Source organism: Semicossyphus pulcher, unplaced genomic scaffold (genome assembly GCF_022749685.1).
Source record: "Semicossyphus pulcher isolate SPU_LCO1_2020_fin unplaced genomic scaffold, fSemPul1.0.p SCAF_19, whole genome shotgun sequence".
Classification (NCBI taxonomy): domain Eukaryota; kingdom Metazoa; phylum Chordata; class Actinopteri; order Labriformes; family Labridae; genus Semicossyphus; species Semicossyphus pulcher.
In genome coordinates, this window is record NW_027211692.1 from 15,363,693 (window position 1) to 15,383,090 (window position 19,398).

A 19,398-nucleotide genomic window follows, 5' to 3' on the forward strand; every position below is an offset into this window, starting at 1 on the left:
CACATGCCCTGTGCTCGCTCCTCAAGGAGCCACACATATGTTGTCTCTGTTTCCTCCTGCAGTCTGTCTAAGTTTCTGTGTCATCTCACAACATTGCGACCTGTCCACTGCCTTTTCCAGTGAAGGTCACACTGGTTTCCTTTAGAGAAGAGAGAGGCAATTAAGGGCGGATTGTTTCTATTGGCCTTTCCAGCTGATGGACTCAGTGACTGATCTGTCGGTGTGTGTATGTGTGTGTGTGTTCACTCTCTGCAGATTGGCCTGTGGCACTCTGAAGATGGACTGTCCATGGAGAAAAAGCTTCCATCCATCAATGTGACTGACACCCTCTTCAACACCACTCTTACCATCACGACAATATTAGTAAGTACTACTGTATGCACGCTGCCATGCTCACATCCACCGTGTGATTATATTAGCTCAACTCCCAGGCTGAGCTACATGTGGCTGACATTCTGTGGTTGACAGACAATTACCATATCAAAAGCCCATTTTGTATTTTCAGATCCAAACTCAGTCCTCCTGGGATCAGAGGAAGTGATGCTGCGCGATTGTTTTGCCCCGAGTACTTCAGATGAGGGTACATCACAGTGCATCAGCAGGAGCTAATAATTCACCATGTCAGCCTTTCTCAGCGTCTGTTGTAAATATAGATCCTGTGAGTGCTGCTTCTCACCGCCTCTCTCTGCTACCTGTTACAAAGGAGGCAGTTTTTTAGCAGTTTCACTAATTACCTGCCGTGTCAATGATCAATTATATTTTAATCTGAACACTTCAAAAAAAATACAGAATTAATGTTTCTCTTCAATGAAGGCTTCATTTAAACGGTTGACATTTAGATTTTCAGCACAAGTATACTCAGTGTCTGAATCATGAATAAATTAATCAAGAATGAATTTAACAAGATGAAAAAAGGCCTGTCACTTGAAACTGCTCGACACGTTCAGCCTGTCAGCGTTTAACAAGAAGACCAACAAAGTATAACAACGCAACACAATTTATCAGCTTTATTGAAGGACAGATTGGATGACAATAAACATGAAAGGGAGCTAAAACATCTCATTCTTCTATTAATGAATAGGACATGGAGTTTTACTACGCTTGTAAAGGCTACAACATTTTGTCCGACCACATTTACATCAAAAATATTTATAGCTGCCTGAATGGCCCGTTTTTTTTCCAACATCTCTATTTACAGATTCTACATAGAAATATAGAATCTGTAATCTTATTAATTGCTATATACAGACATCTGCAGCAAGCTCAGCTAACAATCCGTTCAAAAATTCAACTTGACACAGATTCCCTTGACGCTGTGTCACAAAATTTTTAGATTTTTAGTTAGATTTCCCGACTTCCTCGAATGCATCAGAAATTATCGATCCAACCTCCGTTCAGCAAACGAGCATTTTAAAGTTTTGTTTTCTTCTCCTCTTGAGGACAGATTTTTACGATTTTACAAATTTGCATCATGATGTTGAAATTTCGGCAAACTTATGACCCGTTCATTTCATGTAAATCACAAGAAAAACAGTGTTTCTGTAAACAATGCAGCATGCGGAAAAGGAATTCTTGACTGGAAGTAGTTTAAAGCGAGCTGACATGTTCACCGTAGCCCCCAGAGAATGTCGTCAGACGATATCCGATGGGATCTGAGATTGCCAGTAAATAGATGGGACCTTAAATACAACTTGCCAACGGGAGATATTTCTAAAGGTATGCTCGCAGATTAAAGATAGAATTGCATATTAATAGAAAGTAAATGTAATTTGACTGTATGTTTAACAACAACACTCACTCTCTAACCGTCCATGTCATTGTCCCTAAATCAACATCAAGATTTTCACAAACAAGTGACAGGTCATGTTTACTCTCTGCAGCTGTCTGAAGAAGCAATGGGATGTGAGATGATCTCTTATGTATCATTAAGATCAGAGAGGAACTGTACGTCCTGCAGCTTGAGTATTACAGGCACACATCCTGTGGTGTTGAGGGGATGAGGCACTGTAGGACTACACTGAGTAAATACAAAAGAAATGTCTCTCTTCACCTCTCCGTTTCTTTTTTTTTTGCTAGCCCTATCCTCGTCAGCTAGCTAATTAGATGGTTACTCATTTCAGAAACATGCTGACATATAGCAAACACGGTTGTTCCGAAAGGTAACAGTTTTAGCAGAACTATATAAAAGGTCAATTCTTAATAATTAATAGACACCCTGCAGCCAATCAGGTTCAAAGTTACTTCCCTTTAAACAATCTGTTTAGAAATTCAGCACAAGTCCTGCCGCTTAAACAAATGTTTAAGTGAAGCACAAATGCCTCTCAAACTTTGCACGACTAATTTATTCTTGACTGATCCACCAACAGTGATTAATTGCTCATCAATTAATCACCCACCTGTTTTAATTAGTCGAGCAGATGTGTTAGGAGTTTTCAGCCCTTGTGAGAAGAATATATTGCAGTTGATAAGCCGTAATATGGCTTTTGTAATACTGTGAAACATCAAATGTGATGAATGGATTCATGTTGGAGCTGCATAAAAGCCTTCAGAGTTTCAGTCTGCAGCATGTGTTTCACGCTTTTCTTCATCCATCGATACACACACAAACAGTCGCTCAGCTCCTCCTCCTCGCTGATGAATCAGACGATAAGACACAAAGTAGCTTGTAAGCAGAGGCAATTGGGCCAATGTGTTATTCTGAGTGGCTGGCTTATCTGCTGGTGAGCCGTGGGAATGAGGGAAGGACATATTGCCATATTTTGCCACTGAACGACTCGGTGACCTCATTGAGACTGATTGGGATTCAGGTGGCACAGTTCATTTCACAGAGGAGGGGAAGGGCGTGAGGGGAGAATGGAGATGTGTGTGAGTTTGGGTTGAGGCGGAGTACAAATGAGACAATGTTTTCACAACAGAAAAAGGGTGTGAAAGAAAGAATTGGCCGAGCACAGAGCTTTGATTTCACTTTGGAGATATAGAGTCCCCGGACCAAACTTAGGAAGCCACCAAGGAGCAATTTTCGGTGCCTATCACGGCTCATTCATCATGGTGTGATTGCCGTGTCGCTGTTATCTCGCTTGTGGGCGGCAGACGAGCCGCGGCTGAAAGCCTCCATAAGAATTCCTTACCTTTAGCGCCGGCCTGGGAGACTGCGGTCGTTTGTGTGTGCTTGTACTACCGCTTACAGTATTAATGGGTGCTCTCTTCCAAGCATTGTGTGTGTACTTCAGTGTGTGTTTGTGTGCACTTTGACTTGTGCACCTAGTGTTTTCAGGGTACTTTCATTAAACCCACATATAGCCGTCACCATCCCGCTTCAATTTCATGAACAGCCCCAGGACAAAAAAAAGGAAAAAACGCAGGCACAGAATTGATTATCGCTTTACTGCTGGGGCACGAGCCATGTGTTTGTATCACTGATTGAGTTTGTTACAGGCACTGTTTAGGTCTTAGTGAACTAACATCTTTATACCCTCACTAGCCGCGCTGATGTAATAGAAAAAGCCGTTTTTATCCTTGACATAAAACTCTTGAATCGTGTGTAGTATTGTGCTTTCTGTCTGTTCTGAAATGCAGCAGCTTTTCGAGCAGTTGAAAGAGTCGCCTGTTTTCATTTCTACAGTGTATTTTTAGCTCTTGCTGGTCCCACGTGACTGCTGAAATTTTCAGAGCATCAAGTTATCTTCTTTCCAAGTGGATTTTATTAAAAAACAGCCTTCTTAGACGTTTTTGTTGAGACCTCTTCTCCAATATTTAATTCCAAGGTTAAACCGGAATCAAGGAGCATTCATAATAAGAACTAGAGTCCCAGCAGGCGATGATACTATGAACCAGAGCGTCACTGAGCAGGGCTCAAACTGTTTGTTTATCTTTGCAGACACAGACGCTTTCTTACAGTGCACCTGTTCCCAAATGAATCCCATTCACACACCCTGATTCTTTCTATTCGACTTCAGACTGTCCCCTCTGTCCTGTGTGCCCACCTTGCACAAGCTTACCACAATCAAACACCACCATTTCCCATGCAAACTTACCGTGCAGACATGCAAATTTAATGAATATTTTCTATTAAGCTGAAAGAGCACAGAGCGATCGTAAAGCCACCAACAAGAGTAGAGCATCACCAGGTCCACAAACACACACACAGCCTCGGTTACACATTTCAGTGAGTCTTTTTTTCCCCGGCTTTATACAGCTGGTTATTATGCCACTAGCTACTCATTAAACAGCCTTGGGTGTTAATACATCACTCATTTAATTAGGCTTTTAAATACTACTCATGCTCAGTGCTCACAAAATTCCGGACTCGGTGTTATTCCCCATTTCTGAAATAAATCAAATGATGCAGAGCTTTGTATGCGGGGACGTCTCTCTTTGGTGCCAGCTTGCTGCCATTGTTGGGGAATCATACCCTCTCAATATTTAAATCCTGTCCCAAGACCCATTTTCCCTGTTAATGCCTGAGACCTGCTTTTAGTCCCTTCTGTTCGAGCCATTGCTATCTTTGTCAGCCGCAGCACTCTTGGTCATTTTCCCAGACTACCCTTGTGTTACTGAGTGCTCTCAAATCCACTCACATACATATGGGTAAGAGTCTAACAGTGCTCATATTGCAGACTGATAAAAGCAGACGCAGATTTGTTGGCACATGTGCTCAGTGAATTTGCACACGCTGACAAAAGATCTGTCCCCGTTTCTACAAGTTTGTGTTCACTCAGTCTCTGTTTTCGTCTCCTTTGTACTTCTGTTTCTGCCATTTATGTGCCGCCAAGCACAAAACTGCTGTCGAAATGTACGTTGTAAAAAATGTACATGACCTGGCCCTTTTTGTAATGACCCAGTATTTTTCCAAGTGTTGTCAGAGCTGCTTTGGCTCTTCCTCAAACAGGGCTACAGATACCCTGAGAGAGATTCACATCTCAGCTGCCACTTCTCTGGGCCCTGGAGAGCAGGTTTTTAAGGATAAGAACAGTTGTGGAAAGTGACGAGGCTTGTGTGAAGACTTCTTGAACACCCAGAGGTTTTAAAAGGGGGGAACTCCACTGAGGTGTGTGTGAACATCACCCACCGGTGCACCTGGCTCTCTGCGTCTCTCTATATGTGTGTGTGTGTATATGTACTTTCGTTTTGATGTATAAGAGTGTGCGTTTCTTCCTCCAAAGTTATCTGACTGCAACCAGACTCCTCATGGCCTGGGAATAAGAGTCTGCTTTAAAAGTCTGCATTCCTTTATAGCTTCAAACTCATAGCTTTAGTGCTGTTTTGCTGCCGTGTGCAAAAGAAGGAAGATGGAATTTCCTTGAGAGTTTGCCTTCATGAAAGGCAGCTCTTTCATACCCCCGTATAGACTTTTCATACCTTTTTTATTTTTTTGTGATTTTGTTCTCGTCTTCACAAAGGCTTGGAGTGGAAGTGGTTCTTTCACTGATCTTTTCTGTCAGTGTTTGGTGGAAGTTTGGATGAGTATGAACCGCAGCTCAGAGAAAGGGAGATAAATTGAAGCTGGGGATAAATTACAAAGAAAAAAGCAGAGGAGTAAAAGGAAAAAAACCCTTTTTGTTTGATAACAGTCAGACAGCTCCTGTGTTATTGATCGCTGCTGGGTTTCTACTGGTGTGATTGATGGGTGTTTGCCAGGTGTGATTTTATCAGTCTGTTCTTAACCAGGTCAACACAGAGGGATGGAGGAAAGGCAATATTTCCCTGCGTTAATCCGAGAGGTTGAGCTTCCTAGTGATAGTGCCACTTGTTAAAAACTACAGAATGCTTTTACAATCCTTCACTTGCATAAATCAACAAGAAGCGTGAATTTTTTTTCCTGTATGAAGTAGTGTAGTAGGTCACAAACACGCGTTCCTCCTGGTCCATTACTGGTCCTCTGTGCGGTTGGTGTTCAGTGACTGTAACAAGTTTGCGTGTCTCTTCATTTCTTCCCTGTTCCCCCCGTCCGGCTCGTGTTATGTACAAAATGTCTATGAATGCCAGCCTCTGTAATAATGTTGCGGAAATTGGACAGAGAATGAAAGCGTCTGACTCGGTCTGGCTTTAATGCAAGTCGCTGCTTGAAAAGCTTCAGCAGTCTGTGAAATTAGCATTTAAATGTGCCTCAAGCGTGCTGAAACAGGCGCATGCATAGATGTCAGGTTCTGCTTGGGAGGCAGCATGTGTGGCTGTTTTAGGAGTTAATGAACAGACTTACAAGTTTGTATAAATCTATAGCTTTTGTAGTCCTTCTTCCAGTTCTTTCTGACTTATCCCATCTGTATGGGGCACTCCAGTCTAGGCTCAGTCATTCCTACTGAACATGCAAATCTAAAACAGTTTAGGAATATATAGTTTATATAGTTTTCTAAAGGATGGATCTATTCCTTAAGGACCTTGTCCCTGCGGTTTTCAGCACAAGCAGGAGCAGAGTGAATCTTTTAAGAGCTATTTTCAGCCACTGATTTGCACCCGTGAATCCTAGAAATCCCAATTACTACAGTACAATATCCAGCTTCTTCTGCAACTCCGACATAATTAAACTGAACATAATTAAAGGATAGTTTAGACGCCCACATTTGGTTAATGTTTTGGAGAGACACCATGGTCCTTTGTTAGTGCCATGTTAGTGCTGGCCATGTTTACTGCAAAGCAGTGTTGTTGCTTAACCAGGGACAGGATTAACAACATATACTCTTTGTACTCTCCCCATTTAAATGAGCTACTACTCTGACCTGCATGTGGTACAAAAATGTGGCACCTCCTTCACTCAAATGTTGCTGCTTATGGACATAATAGAAGCGCCAATTACAGTTTCCAGCACAGCGTAATAAGAAAAACAAATTAGTATTTTAAAATGTAATTTCTGGAGGCAGGTTTGGGATGTGGTGTGAGTATTGACAGCAGCAAGATGCTGAATGCGCAATTACACCAAAATAAACGGCAGTGGCCTTCCTCATTGTGATGAGGGAACATATCACTGCATCAGTGAGGCCCAATGATGTGTATTTAATATTTTTCACTACAATGGGTCTCAATGGGACAAAGGAATATCATTTATCGAGCACGACACAGGCAGCAGTTTTTGGTGGGACTTTTTCTTTAACATCACAGGTGTAGCAAAGTAAGTCTCGCAAAAGTTGTAACACAGTATGTGTCGTCTACCTCTGTCTGTCAAACACTGCAGGTTATTGTCTGTCTAATCGAAATTCTGAGCCAGGTCAGATAAACTGAATCCATATGCAGATTGTCGCTGCAGAGTTCCGCAGACGGAGTCGATCAGTAGTCGTTTTATTCTCACTCTTATCGCAGCAGAGCAGGAGGCTGTGAGCTCTACTGTCCACTGATGCAGCGAGAAAGATGCAAAAGCGCCCAATCCCATGTCAAAGAGATCTGAACCCCATCTGTAAGCTAATACAGGTGAAACCAAGCAGTTGCTATGACAACAAGGCAAGTCAAAATAACAGTTGTGCCACCTGATGTGCACCGAGTTCTCAAATGTTTCCAATTTCTGTGTAGCTACTATTTCTGTGGCTTTGACTGTGAGGAAAATAAATCGGCAGTCAAACAGCTACCACAAAATAAGTATTTCCAGCTGCGGCAATGACAAAACAATTTCACTTCTATTTCTGCTCTCACAATACAACAACACAGCACCGCTGCGTACGCTTTACCCTCCTGAAGGCTGTCACAGTGGCTTTGAATGGTTTACGCACATGACTCTGGGGTGAATCTTCCTCGCTGTAGGTATTTATGTTAACACAAGTAGTCAGCAACGTCTTTAAAACCCTCTTGGTTAAACAAATGTCTCTGAGGGACTATATTTTTGGAATAAGCATAAAATCGTGTGTTGTCAAAAAAACAATGATTAAAACTTGTGTCCCTTCAAACTTTCTCTCCTATATTCCTTTTGTTTAGTTTATTTTTGAACATGGACACTGTCAGTGTGAACAAAGCTTGAATTGTTAATCATCGTTGTCTGATGTTGTGTTGCAAAGTAAGTTACTTTTAGCTAAAGTGCAAGAATGGAGCAACAGCAAAGTGCTACATAACACTGTCTGTTTTTATGATGTAGTGCAGCCTGAGCGCTCCACTTTGACAGTTGCATTATTTGAAAAACAGCGCAATAAGGAGGCCTCCAAAATACATCACTTTGGGGCTCTTTAAATCTTCCCACAACATCAACCCAATGACAAAAACAGACATAAATAAACAGACAGCCGAACTGAGAGTTGGTTCTCTAAAAGACAGGTAGTAAATACAAGTGTGTGTAAGTGTGTGTGTTGTGAGAGGTACTCACTGCCTTTGTTTCTTATCCACTCTTAGCTGGATGCAGCAGATTAGCACGCACCCGTCTGCTGCTGGTTTTAGTGCCTGGCTCTGCTTCAAATCCACAAATCTCATTTTTCACTGAAGGCAGTAAAACTGATGTGGACTGTGACCTCCACAGGACATATGGGCTGCTTGCACCATTCCTCCCTGCTGTTAAATGTTTAGTTAGCTTCTGTAAAGCAATCACATTAAACATTAAACAGGAACTCCTGCTATTTAGTAGCACACTTACATATGCAAAAGTTTTTTTAATATCTGAAAGACTGCGGCAACAGAGTCGCACATATCCTGTCGTTTAGTCTCGTGTATAGGACAAGCTTCCTCAAACACTGAATTTCCTATGATCCATGGTTTCTTTTGTCAGACCATCCCTTCACACTCACAGAATACATGTTTTATATTCTCAGGCTGAACATGACTCTTTGTTACAAGAAGCTGAAATCAATGCCTCTTTAAAGTATTATACAAACTATAAATCTAGTGTGAACTGAGCTTCCTGTTGCTGTACAATATGTCTGTATCATGTCTATCCCTGTCTTGCTTTGTTCCACTCTTATCATAGACAAAGGCAAAGGCAAAGAGGCGGAGCGAACGTACTGAGGCCTATGGCTTGGACGGGCCGCATGAATCTTTGTTGCTGAAACTGCCCCATTTAGCTCAACGCTACCAGGCCAACTACGGCTAAGAAGCTAGGCTATATGCTTCGCAGCGTAGCTAGCGGTTATTAGCCATAGACTGTATAATAATGACTGTGCTAGGTTAACTTTGTTTCCCATAGAGGACATTCTGTTTGTGACGGTGACTGACAGCAGGTGTTTATCAGACTAAAGAAGTCTCTCCTGGGAAAAGCCCAGGAGACGACTTCTGACTCCTGTTTACAAGCCAGGTATAGCGAGCACAGTTTACCAGCTACTTAGTGTTAAAAATATATCAATACAATAACACTAGCATTTAACTCACCGAAAAGCTGGAGCTGCAGTTCCATCAATCCCACAGAGAGACAGATTATTTGTCTAATTTTTGAATGAAAAAATCCCCAAAAGGCTCCAACAACACAATCTTAAACAATAAAATTTAAGAATTCGTAAATTCGTACCAGGCTGTAAAAACTGACATTTTCCCATCTGCTGTAATGTTATTTCTTGGTTTGGTTGCACTTCTGCATTGGCTTCATTTTCCATTGGCACCGGAGGTTGCCGCTTGACTAGTATTCATAGACGGAGATGTAATTTTCCATGACCTAATGTGAACCTTGCGTGTGTTTTTCAGGAGAATCCGTACGTAATGCTGCGGCAGAACCACCAAGAGCTGGAGGGAAATGACCGCTACGAAGGCTTCTGCGTGGACATGCTGAAGGAGCTGGCAGATATTCTCAAGTTCAAGTATCGCATCCGGCTGGTGGGGGACGGACTGTACGGGGTTCCCGGAGCAAACGGAACGTGGACGGGCATGGTCGGTGAGCTCATCTCAAGGGTAAGTAGCCTGCTAACAAGCCATGTGTTATCATATTACTGCATCACATACACATCGTCCTAGAGGCAATTAAACATACAAACACACCAGTGTATCACTCAGCTCGCATATTCTTCACAGCCAGTGGCTTTCCATCATGTCACACACTCTTTGTTTTGATTTGGCACTTGGCCTTTTCAGCTTAAGTATTGTATTTTCCCAAACAGTCACAGCGAGTTGGTGGCTTATTCCCTGTCAGCTCCTTTCCTTAAGCCTTCTGAACTGACCTTAACACGCTCTCCTCCTGAATCTGTCTATGTTGTTGCTGATAAATCTCTAAGTAAGTTCTTACCCTCTTCCGGCTACGCAGCATGTAGCAGTTAACAGCCAGATAAGGTTATATAAGGCAGCTGAGGGGAGGAAAAGAAGTGAAGCAGGCGTGAAGAAGTGAGGAGGAAAGCTGGGGCGAGGAAGTAGAAAAAGAAGAATGAAGTGGAGAGGGATGGAGTAGATCTTAAGAGGTGATCTGTCTTAATTCTGTGGGCTAATGGAGGCCAAAGTCATTAAGTATGTAAAGCAAGGAGTGCCGGTTCTGGTTATTGTCACAGCCTGCCACCGCCCTCGTCTCCCGTAAGTTGCCTGTGGAAGGCTGACCTTCAGAAGTGCCGTGGCTGAAGTCGGCACGTGTCTCCGACAGCAGCTTTAGCCGTGGAGTGGCGAGGCAGGGGGGCGGACGAAAAGTCGAGACGTGCTCGAGAGGGATTTGTCATGGGATAGTGGACGTCTGGAGGGATGTTCCACAGTGGACAGAAAGGCTTGAGCTTGTTTGGTTAAAGGCTTAGGAAGGAATGGAAATGATGGAGGAGTACAAGATTGTGAAGGAAAACAAAGGAAGAACGAGGATTTAAAGTTTAATGTATGAGTTGAGAGGATATGAAATATACACTTTGTACCAGCAGAGAATAACATTGCCTGAGGTCACTCTGAACAGCCGATACCTGTGTCCCTGCCTGAACAATTCAGACTCAACAGCATCTCACTGTACCAGGGTGATTAGTTTGACGGGTGTCAGACAGCCTGATAACAATGAGACATGCCAGCAGAGATCCAGACCGAAGTCTGAGCACAGCACAGCACAGTGTGTCCTAGTTCTTAATCCACAGAGCTGCAGTTAGAGAACAAAGGCACATTATGATATGATTTAATAGAAGTACAAAAAGGTATGATGCAATATTGAACAGGCAACATTACAATGTGAGGGGTTTTTTTCAGTTATACTAGAAGGCATAACAGCCGGCAGGCAGGCAGAGGAATCCAGTAATCAGTATTAATATTCTATAGTCACATGAATATTTCAGTGGCTGCTACGACGTGCGGGTGTGTTCATTTTTCAAAGGATCAGTGACTTTCTTTGTTGAAATTGCCTGGATGGTTGTTCCCGGCGTGTGGCTTCCTTTCGGCTCTAAGTGCAGGCGATCAGACTTTCAAACAACACAGAGAGGAAAAAAGTGGAGGCGAGTGATGATAGGAGGTCATAGCCTGCAGGCTGAGGATGGGCAGCAGGAGACATTAGGCTTCAGTGTGCTGTGTATGCTGGGGCAAGGTTAAAGAGGTGCACATTTTTAATGTAATGCACTAATTGAAGCACAAGCTCAAGCTCAAAATGTCTTCCACTGGCATTATGAACCTGTTCTAAAGGTTAGCATAATTATGGAAAAACAACATCAATTTTCACAGCACGTCAAAATAGATCTGGAAAAAACTCTCTCGTATATGTCAGACGCCCTCTCTTCCTGTCTCTCTTTCCTGGAGATACAAACAGTGCGTTGTAAATGACGTCTGCAGTGCTGCTGCAGCAGAGCTCCTTTTCTCCTCACTCTCATCCTCTCTCTCCTTCCCGTCTCCCCAATCCTCTTAGTTCTCCTGCAGCGGACAAAGAGCAATGCGTTGCTGCTTTCACTCTTTGCTCCTCGGGGAGATGAAAAATCCCTTGCAGTTGCACTTTACTGGCCTGTATTATTAGCAGAGAGCCATCCAGAATTCAGCGTACATTGACCATTTTTATGTGTGTATGTGTCTCTGAGCGTGTGTTTTACCAGCCTCTTCTTTGTCAAGTGATTTGTCTTGACAGTGTTCTCGTGGCCGGCCACATTGGTTACCCTGAGCTCTCTTGTGCTCTCCACACTCACACACACACACACACATCACCAATGCTGGATTATCCTCACCACAGATAGTGCTATTGGCCAACAAAGAGGCTATGTGGTACAAAAGGGCATTATTAGAGAATTAGTATCCAGTAGCCCACTTCTTATGTCATCCTCGTCTTCCTCTGCAGCTCTCAAATGATCTGTTATGTCATAAACATATGTTACGTCCTCACGGCTGGGTCCAGTCTGCCTCTAAGTGCTTGTCTTCCACTGTGTGTTTACACCATTGTGATTTTTCTTGCCCTCTGTGTTTCAGAAAGCTGACCTGGCAGTCGCAGGCCTCACCATCACAGCGGAGCGTGAAAAGGTCATAGACTTCTCTAAGCCCTTCATGACCCTCGGCATCAGCATCATGTACCGCGTCCACCTGGTAAGTTACCTCCAACCAGCAGCCGTCCTCTGTAACCGATCGAAGCCGCTCTTGTACACAGCTTGTGGACGTACTGCAGCGGGCTGTTAGCCTTCTCTAATGGCTGGAAAAGAACCACTCTCACGTCACCTCCTTACTCTCCCTTTACCTCCTGCATCCTGTTTTTTAAGGCTGCACCCTTCTCTTCCCTCTTTCCTCTCCTCTTCCAACCTTTGTTTTCACTTTATTGCTTCTTTCTCTCCCCCCTCTATCCCTGCAGTTTCCACTTTTCTCTGTTGTCCACTTCTTTGCACTTCTTCTGTGTTCGCCCATTTCCTCCTTCTGCTTCTGCGGCTCCCCAACCTGCCAGCACCAGATGGCATGCTTAACGGTGTGAACCTCCTGATGAACGTAGCAGTTTCACACTTGTTTTCTTCTTGCCCTCTGAATGGATTTGGCCATCTTGTTGTCACACAAGCAATGCCCTCCATGCTCCACAGAGAGCAAGCCTGCATAAGAAACAGCGAAACAACAGCAGTGCAGGTGGAAATGAGCCAGTGTTTGCAGACTCAGTGGCCCATTAATCATCCATCCTCCCCCAAAAACCCAAGGTGACACTGCGAGGCCTGGTATGGCTCTGGCCACAGTCCGAGCCAAGGTGTTCTGGCACGTGCGCTAGCTAACATTAGTGTAGCATCCCAGAGGAGCGTTTACTCACATTCCCTCTAGTCCATTCTCTCCTCCTTGTAAACTCCCCTCCTGCACACCTTCCCATAGTTGGTGTGCGGCGCTAATAAGCGCAGCAGTGAGGCATTCAATTGAGGGCCAACTGTTGGGGGGAATCAATCGATGTCCGCAGCAGGTGCAGTGTTAAATGGGCTGCTGGGTAGCATATCACCTCTGAAGTGGGAAGGCAGGCAGGCAGGTGGCAGCAGGAGGAGGTGATACGTCCTGATGTCCCTCAGGGCCGGCACACAGTCACAGAGCTGAATTAGCACAGACTTGACCCAGTTGACAGCAAATTCCCAGATAAGAGGTTAATAAGAGCGATATGAAGAAAGCAGTTATTAAGATAAAGCACTGGTGAGGGGTGAAGCATTTTGGAGAGCTAAAAAGTGAAAAGAGAAAGAGGCACACGATAAGAAGGAGAGAGACAGATGCCCCTTGTCTTTCTCTCCATCATTTCCTCATGCTCTCTTTCCTCTCCCATCGGCCCTTGGCTTCTTCTCAGATCCGGCTCAGGGCGGTCCCTCGGCATGGCTCAAAAATTCGATATTTGAATTTCTGTGACTGCACTTGTTTAGTTCTAATCCACTGACTATTGATCCGAGGCACAGTGATTTCTACACAGGGGCTCCTGCTTATTTCAAACTTTAAATGAAAATTTCAGTCTGATCGATACGAATGGCAAATGCAATAAAATAAAGGTGCCTGTTGGGTATTAATTACCATCAGACTATCGGCCTTTTAATCACCAGCTATCGTCTTTGTCGGTTTGTATTGTATAGCTGTCTGTGTTTCTCCCTCCCACACGCACTGCTTTTCTCTTTGCAACAGTTATTCGAATCATTTCTATTTATTAGAGCTGTGAAAAGTATTCACATTCTCAGACAATCAATATGGACAATATTTTTTTAAATGATAACAATGTAGTAAAAAGCATCATCCTGTTTTGGCAAAATAACTTGTAATACAAAGTGATCCCGAGCTGTTTCCCGTATATCGCTGCCATTAAGCACCAGCGAGAGCGAAGGCAGCAAGACTTAGAATAATGATTTCCTGCGAGAAACAGTCACGGGAAGCAACACGAGTTGACTGAAGTGTGCTGGTTCCTCCCCTCTGAAAACTGCTGTAGCCTTGTACACTCAGTCTGCTGTATGATTTTCACGGCCTCACACTGAAAGGAAAAATATGGGAAGAAAATTCAGACAGCCCGCAGCTTGTTTCCAGACGACGAGCTCAACCTGTCTCGGTCCTCCGCCCATTATGCCAGATTATTCTGTGGCCAGATGGGATTTGTAGTTATTTGCTGTATGCAGCCCTGTATGTTATTTTGTGTCTCCTTTGAGATGTGCATGTGTTTAGAGGCCAAACAAATATATTTCCCTTCACACCCAATTTAAAGAGCACACCTTCACCTCAGCTGCCTGTACGATACATTAATATCTGTGTTATGAACTCAGACATAACCTACAGCTACTGTCAAGTGCTTCTCATAAAAACTTCCCCCTATTGTATTGATCATCTGTACAACAAAAAGCCATATGCTACCACCCCGAGATCCCAACGCTCCGAGGTACTTTATATCCGTGCCAGTTCCATCATTTAAACATTTCCATCATTTTGGGAGCTGTGCGGCAACGCAAGCGTGTGTGTTTGTGCACGGGAAAAAGAGCGAGCGGGGCTTAATTAGACATAGGAGTTAATTAGGGCTGTGTGGAAGCTGTGTTAGCTTCAGCATCTGCCCCCGGGGTAGAGCGCAGCATACGGAGCTTTATTGACTTTCTGGCCACACACGACCTCCGACAAAATTACACAGCCACAAACACATGTAGCCCTGCGCATACAGACACTCACACACCAACACAGTGTGTACTAAACACACAGACATAATTCCTGAGAACCTGGCGAGCCCAGGAGGCAGCAGGATGTTGTTGTGAATACGACCCCATGACCTCTGCCAAATCAACAGCTCACTGCAGTTTGCCCCTGCGGCTATCTCAACACCCGCAACAGCTGACAGCGTCTTCTCTGACACACTTAGAAATGCAAACAGTATCAAAGAGCCGGGAAAGAAGACAGACGGTGGAGAGACACAGAGAGGAAGACGACATTAAAGAGAATGAGCAAAAAATAGGTAAAAGGAGGAAGGGGTGGAGAGACGACGGATAAATGAGAGCGGAGAAGAGAGCAGGACGGAGCTGGAGTTAAAATGACAATGGGAAGTCTCCTTCGGTGAGTATTTGTATTCAGGCAGGCTGCCTCGGGGGGCAACAGCGTGGTATGAATACCAAAAGCCAGGATGACTAGGTGAAATCCTTGACTGGATAACCTTACCAGCTCCTTCAGTCACCCTGGCGTGCAGGCAATCCCTTAAGGGAGAGAGAGGGAGAGAGAGACGGAGAGAAGGGGGCTGGATGGAGGAGGGACAGTGGGAAGTTAAGGGCGAACAAGGGCAGCAAAAGAAATGAATGAGCTCTTCATCTGCGTATTAAGATGAAGACATCCACACACGACAGTATAATAGGCTGCAATTCCTTGCTATGCTGTTTGTTGAGATGCACTCATAAAAACAGGTCGTAAAAGATGTTTCGCCCTCTGTGCTACATCTACATTCTCCTGCGTCCTTTGATTTGCCTTGCGCCCTCTTATCATCGTAATGCGACGATAAACCTCCATAAAACGATTCCCCTGCCTCTAATAAACATAATTTAAACACAGCAGCAAATGTTTATGTGTGAAGTGTCCAGGCAACCTGTGGCTGTAATGTATAGTGTTTATATATACTCACATTTATTCTACCATTTAATCTGTTATCGCAGCAGGTTTACTTTTAATATCTTACTAACGCTCCAAGGCAACTAATTCCACTCAGATTTTTGGGGTCTATATCTCCCATAAAAACGGTACCCATCGGCTCAGCCATGGTTCCTTGTCTTTTCCCCACCTACCTGCTGCCTCTGTATTCAGCATCAGTGCTCCCTGAGCACTGGGTTGCCCGAGCACGTACTGTATCTGCCCTACTGCGGATGACTGACAGCTTAGACAGCTGCTGACGAGCTTTGAAACACAAGCACACACACGAACACACCGCTACTGTCAGTCTGTCTTTCACACACAGACTGAAATATGAAGAGAGCAGACCACCTGAATGAGCACACTGTAAGAATTACCCAACCTATATGGATGGACTGAGAGGTATTTGTGGTGCCTTTAATTGCTCTCTCATGTCAATCTATGTCTGCTAACTTAATTTTTTAAAATACTCTGAATATTTGTGTTCAAGTTATTTATATCTGTGCTACCGTCAGTGGCACTGAGCCATCAACTGCAGACATGAATCAGAGGTAACCCCAGTGAAGGACAGATGCACTGTTTCATAATTTTCTCACATCAAAGGAAGCAGGAGACAGTCTGCCTGTCCTATGGGCCACCGCTGCTCAAACAAGGTTTCAGTGATGCACGCACTGCACAGAGCTGAGGAAGCTGTAGCCAAGCAAACCTGCTTTAACAGACTTTTTTGGCCACAAAACAAGCTGTAGACATTGGCAAATTTAGCTATTATGAGTAATGTGTGAGGAAGAAGTTGCTTACAGTATTTACACATCCAGCAGGAAAGGAGCAACATTGTTTCGAGTGTACGTCCAAAATATGTTAAAGCTCCTTAAAGCTGTGATTCACAGAGGCACATATTTGGCTCTTTAGCTGCTAAATGTTCACTGTGTTCAACCGCAGGTAAGAAATTCTCCTGTCTGCTGTTTGGTGTGAGCACGTAGTGTACTGTGAGTTTATCAGAGCAGGAAAGGGAATGATGCAGATAAGAGCTCTGAAGAGGGGCACTGGTTTAGCTCAGCAGCCCATGTACAGAGGCTACAGTCCTCAATGCAGCGGCCCCGGGTTCAACTCCTGTCCTCAACCCGTTGCTGTGTGTCATCCCGGATTCTCTCTTACCCTTTTTCCGACACTCTCCACTGTCCTCTCCTCCAATAAAGGCAAAAAAGGCCCAAAAAAGATTATTGAAGAGGAACCAAAACAGTAATTAAAATAAAAGCAGTGATCTGAGCGATGCTAAAATGCTCTGAGCTGAGAGGAACGGTAAAGTTGGGTGTCAATTTTATGAAGCTCTAGCGCAAGTTCAGTCAGGAAGACTATGTTGTGCATGCTGGTTCTATCGTTCATATCTCATGCCATTCTGCTCACACTTCCCTCACACATGCTCACTCTTACTGTCTTGCAGCTGGTCTCATCTGTCCACTAGTACTGCAACACACTCTCATTGAGGGTGGCTTTAGATATGGCTTTTCTCTGCTTCTAGTTCATTCATGCTGTCCTTGTGCGCGACCCTCCACCTCCCCATCACCGCCCAGTCTTCATTACAGCTTCGGCCTTCGATGACATCATCAGCCAACACCTCGACCACCATTATCCAGACTCCATGGGGGGGGATATATCTTGCGGCCGCTCAGGGTCGACACCCTTTGATCACCGTATCTCCCTGCAGAGTCCAAGCACCAAAGACTTCTGACCACGATTCATTACCACATCATCACTGTAAAATACATGTTCTTCCTTCATTTACTCGTCTCTCCTGATTGAACTGTTGGTCCTTCCCTATTGGTGCTGACCCCTTTTCGCATTTCACTTAGCCATGTGATCCACTGTTATTATAAGAATGTTGGTTAGTAAAACTTTAAAAGAAACATTACATAACAGCAGACATCGTAGAAACCAGAGACAGGGTCTTTGTTGTGACAAGACGATCATTAGCGGTGGGTTTCTTAGGGCGTTTTTTTCTGGGACTCAACCAACATGACCTCAAATGTTTGTAAAATGAAAATGTTTCCAGAGAAAATATCCTGACACATTTTGGAAATGTGCACACAGACTTTTAATACAGCTCTGCTCTTCCCTTTCAGGCTTCCTGACTCTCTGTGTGCTCATTAGTGTGTTTCTCCGCCTCGCCATGGATAATTTCCCCTCCAACTCCCGAAAACACAACTTTGTGTCTGAGTGTTAAAGCACACAATTTACAGCAACAGAGTCAAGAGTTCTCCGCAGCGCACAACTCCCACTGTTTTCCTGTCGTCTTCTGATCTCTGTCTCTTCCTACCTTTCCCTCTGTCTCTATTTATGATCTTCTCCTCTGCACCTACACTTCTCCAACATCTGCTAGCATGGGAGTTACACGTCTCTGTGGCGCTCTTCATCTTAATAATAGCACCTTGGTGGGCGCTCAAGATGTAGTCGAGTTGGGCAGGTAGTTAGCAAAACGCTGGCTCAGCATGCACCAAATCGGACCAGCAAACAGGAGGATTCATGTCAGCACATACACCTGTAACCCCAGTAATGCTGCTGGCAACAAGAGGCAGCTTAGCGGTGCACCAGGAGTCTACCTTTATGATTCCCTTTGTGTGTAACCACTGTGCTCTTCTATTTTCAGACAGCTATCATCATCATCATCATCAAGCACCACGCTCCATATTTAGACGGACAGAAAGTCAGGCTGATGTGAATCTAAAAATTACACTGAATCTCACTCTCCTCTGCTGCTTTCTGCACCGCTCCTATTTTACTCAGTCAGGCTAATATGCAAGTGATTACAGACGCATTAATGAATTTTCTTCTCAGTGCAAGTCTAAATGGGGGTTCGTTTATCATAACAAATGCCTACCAATATAATTTCACCCTCTTGCTGCAAATTAAATTTTGGAGGGCTTGGGAGATGTATTGCTGCTCTGGCCTGCGTGACGTCCCAGAGGAGTACCTGATTGAGCATTTTTATATTAAAGCGAGCTGGGCTTGTTCAGGCGGGGCTACACAGCGCCGCGTGTCAACACAGGAATGAAAGATAAGAAATTCCTACATGATTGAGTGTGTCCCTCTCAGAAAAACACTTGGACAGTTGGCTGTTTGATTACCTCCAATATTTAACTGTGTCGCCGGCCCTGACAGCCACCTCTATTTCATAGTCATTAACAGATGGTGGACGTGCATCTGTGTGTAAATGGCTAGATATTCCCTCGCTGATGTTCGGGCTACATGCTGAACATGCACAAAAGAAATATGAGCATACCCAACCACCCGCATAAATAAGCACACACACACAATCGCTCCAATGGCTGGCACTGGTTCACCAGTAATTGGTTTCATTTGGAGGACAATAGCTGTTGGTGCTGGATAATGAAACATTAGGAATTAGCCCCCTATATTCCCATTGGTCTACTCGCTGCCAACCCAATTCCAGCCACTTTATCTCCTCTGCCACTGGTTACCAATCCAAGCCCATACATAGGCGCCCGAGCTGCTTCAGCACAGCGAGCATTTCTGTCCAAGCCAAAGCTATTAATCTTTTTC

The 19,398-nt window shown here is 44.2% G+C and overlaps 1 protein-coding gene across 1 annotated transcript in view; it reads left to right on the forward strand.

Moving 5' to 3' along the window:
* grik4 (glutamate receptor, ionotropic, kainate 4) overlaps positions 1-19,398 on the forward strand; it is a 148,835-nt gene that overhangs the window by 121,095 nt on the left and 8,342 nt on the right. The window contains exons 10-12 of the mRNA XM_069668079.1: positions 256-363; positions 9,583-9,786; positions 12,232-12,345. Of these exons, the coding sequence (XP_069524180.1) occupies positions 256-363; positions 9,583-9,786; positions 12,232-12,345 (426 nt within the window). The remainder of the gene's footprint in view (positions 1-255; positions 364-9,582; positions 9,787-12,231; positions 12,346-19,398) is intronic.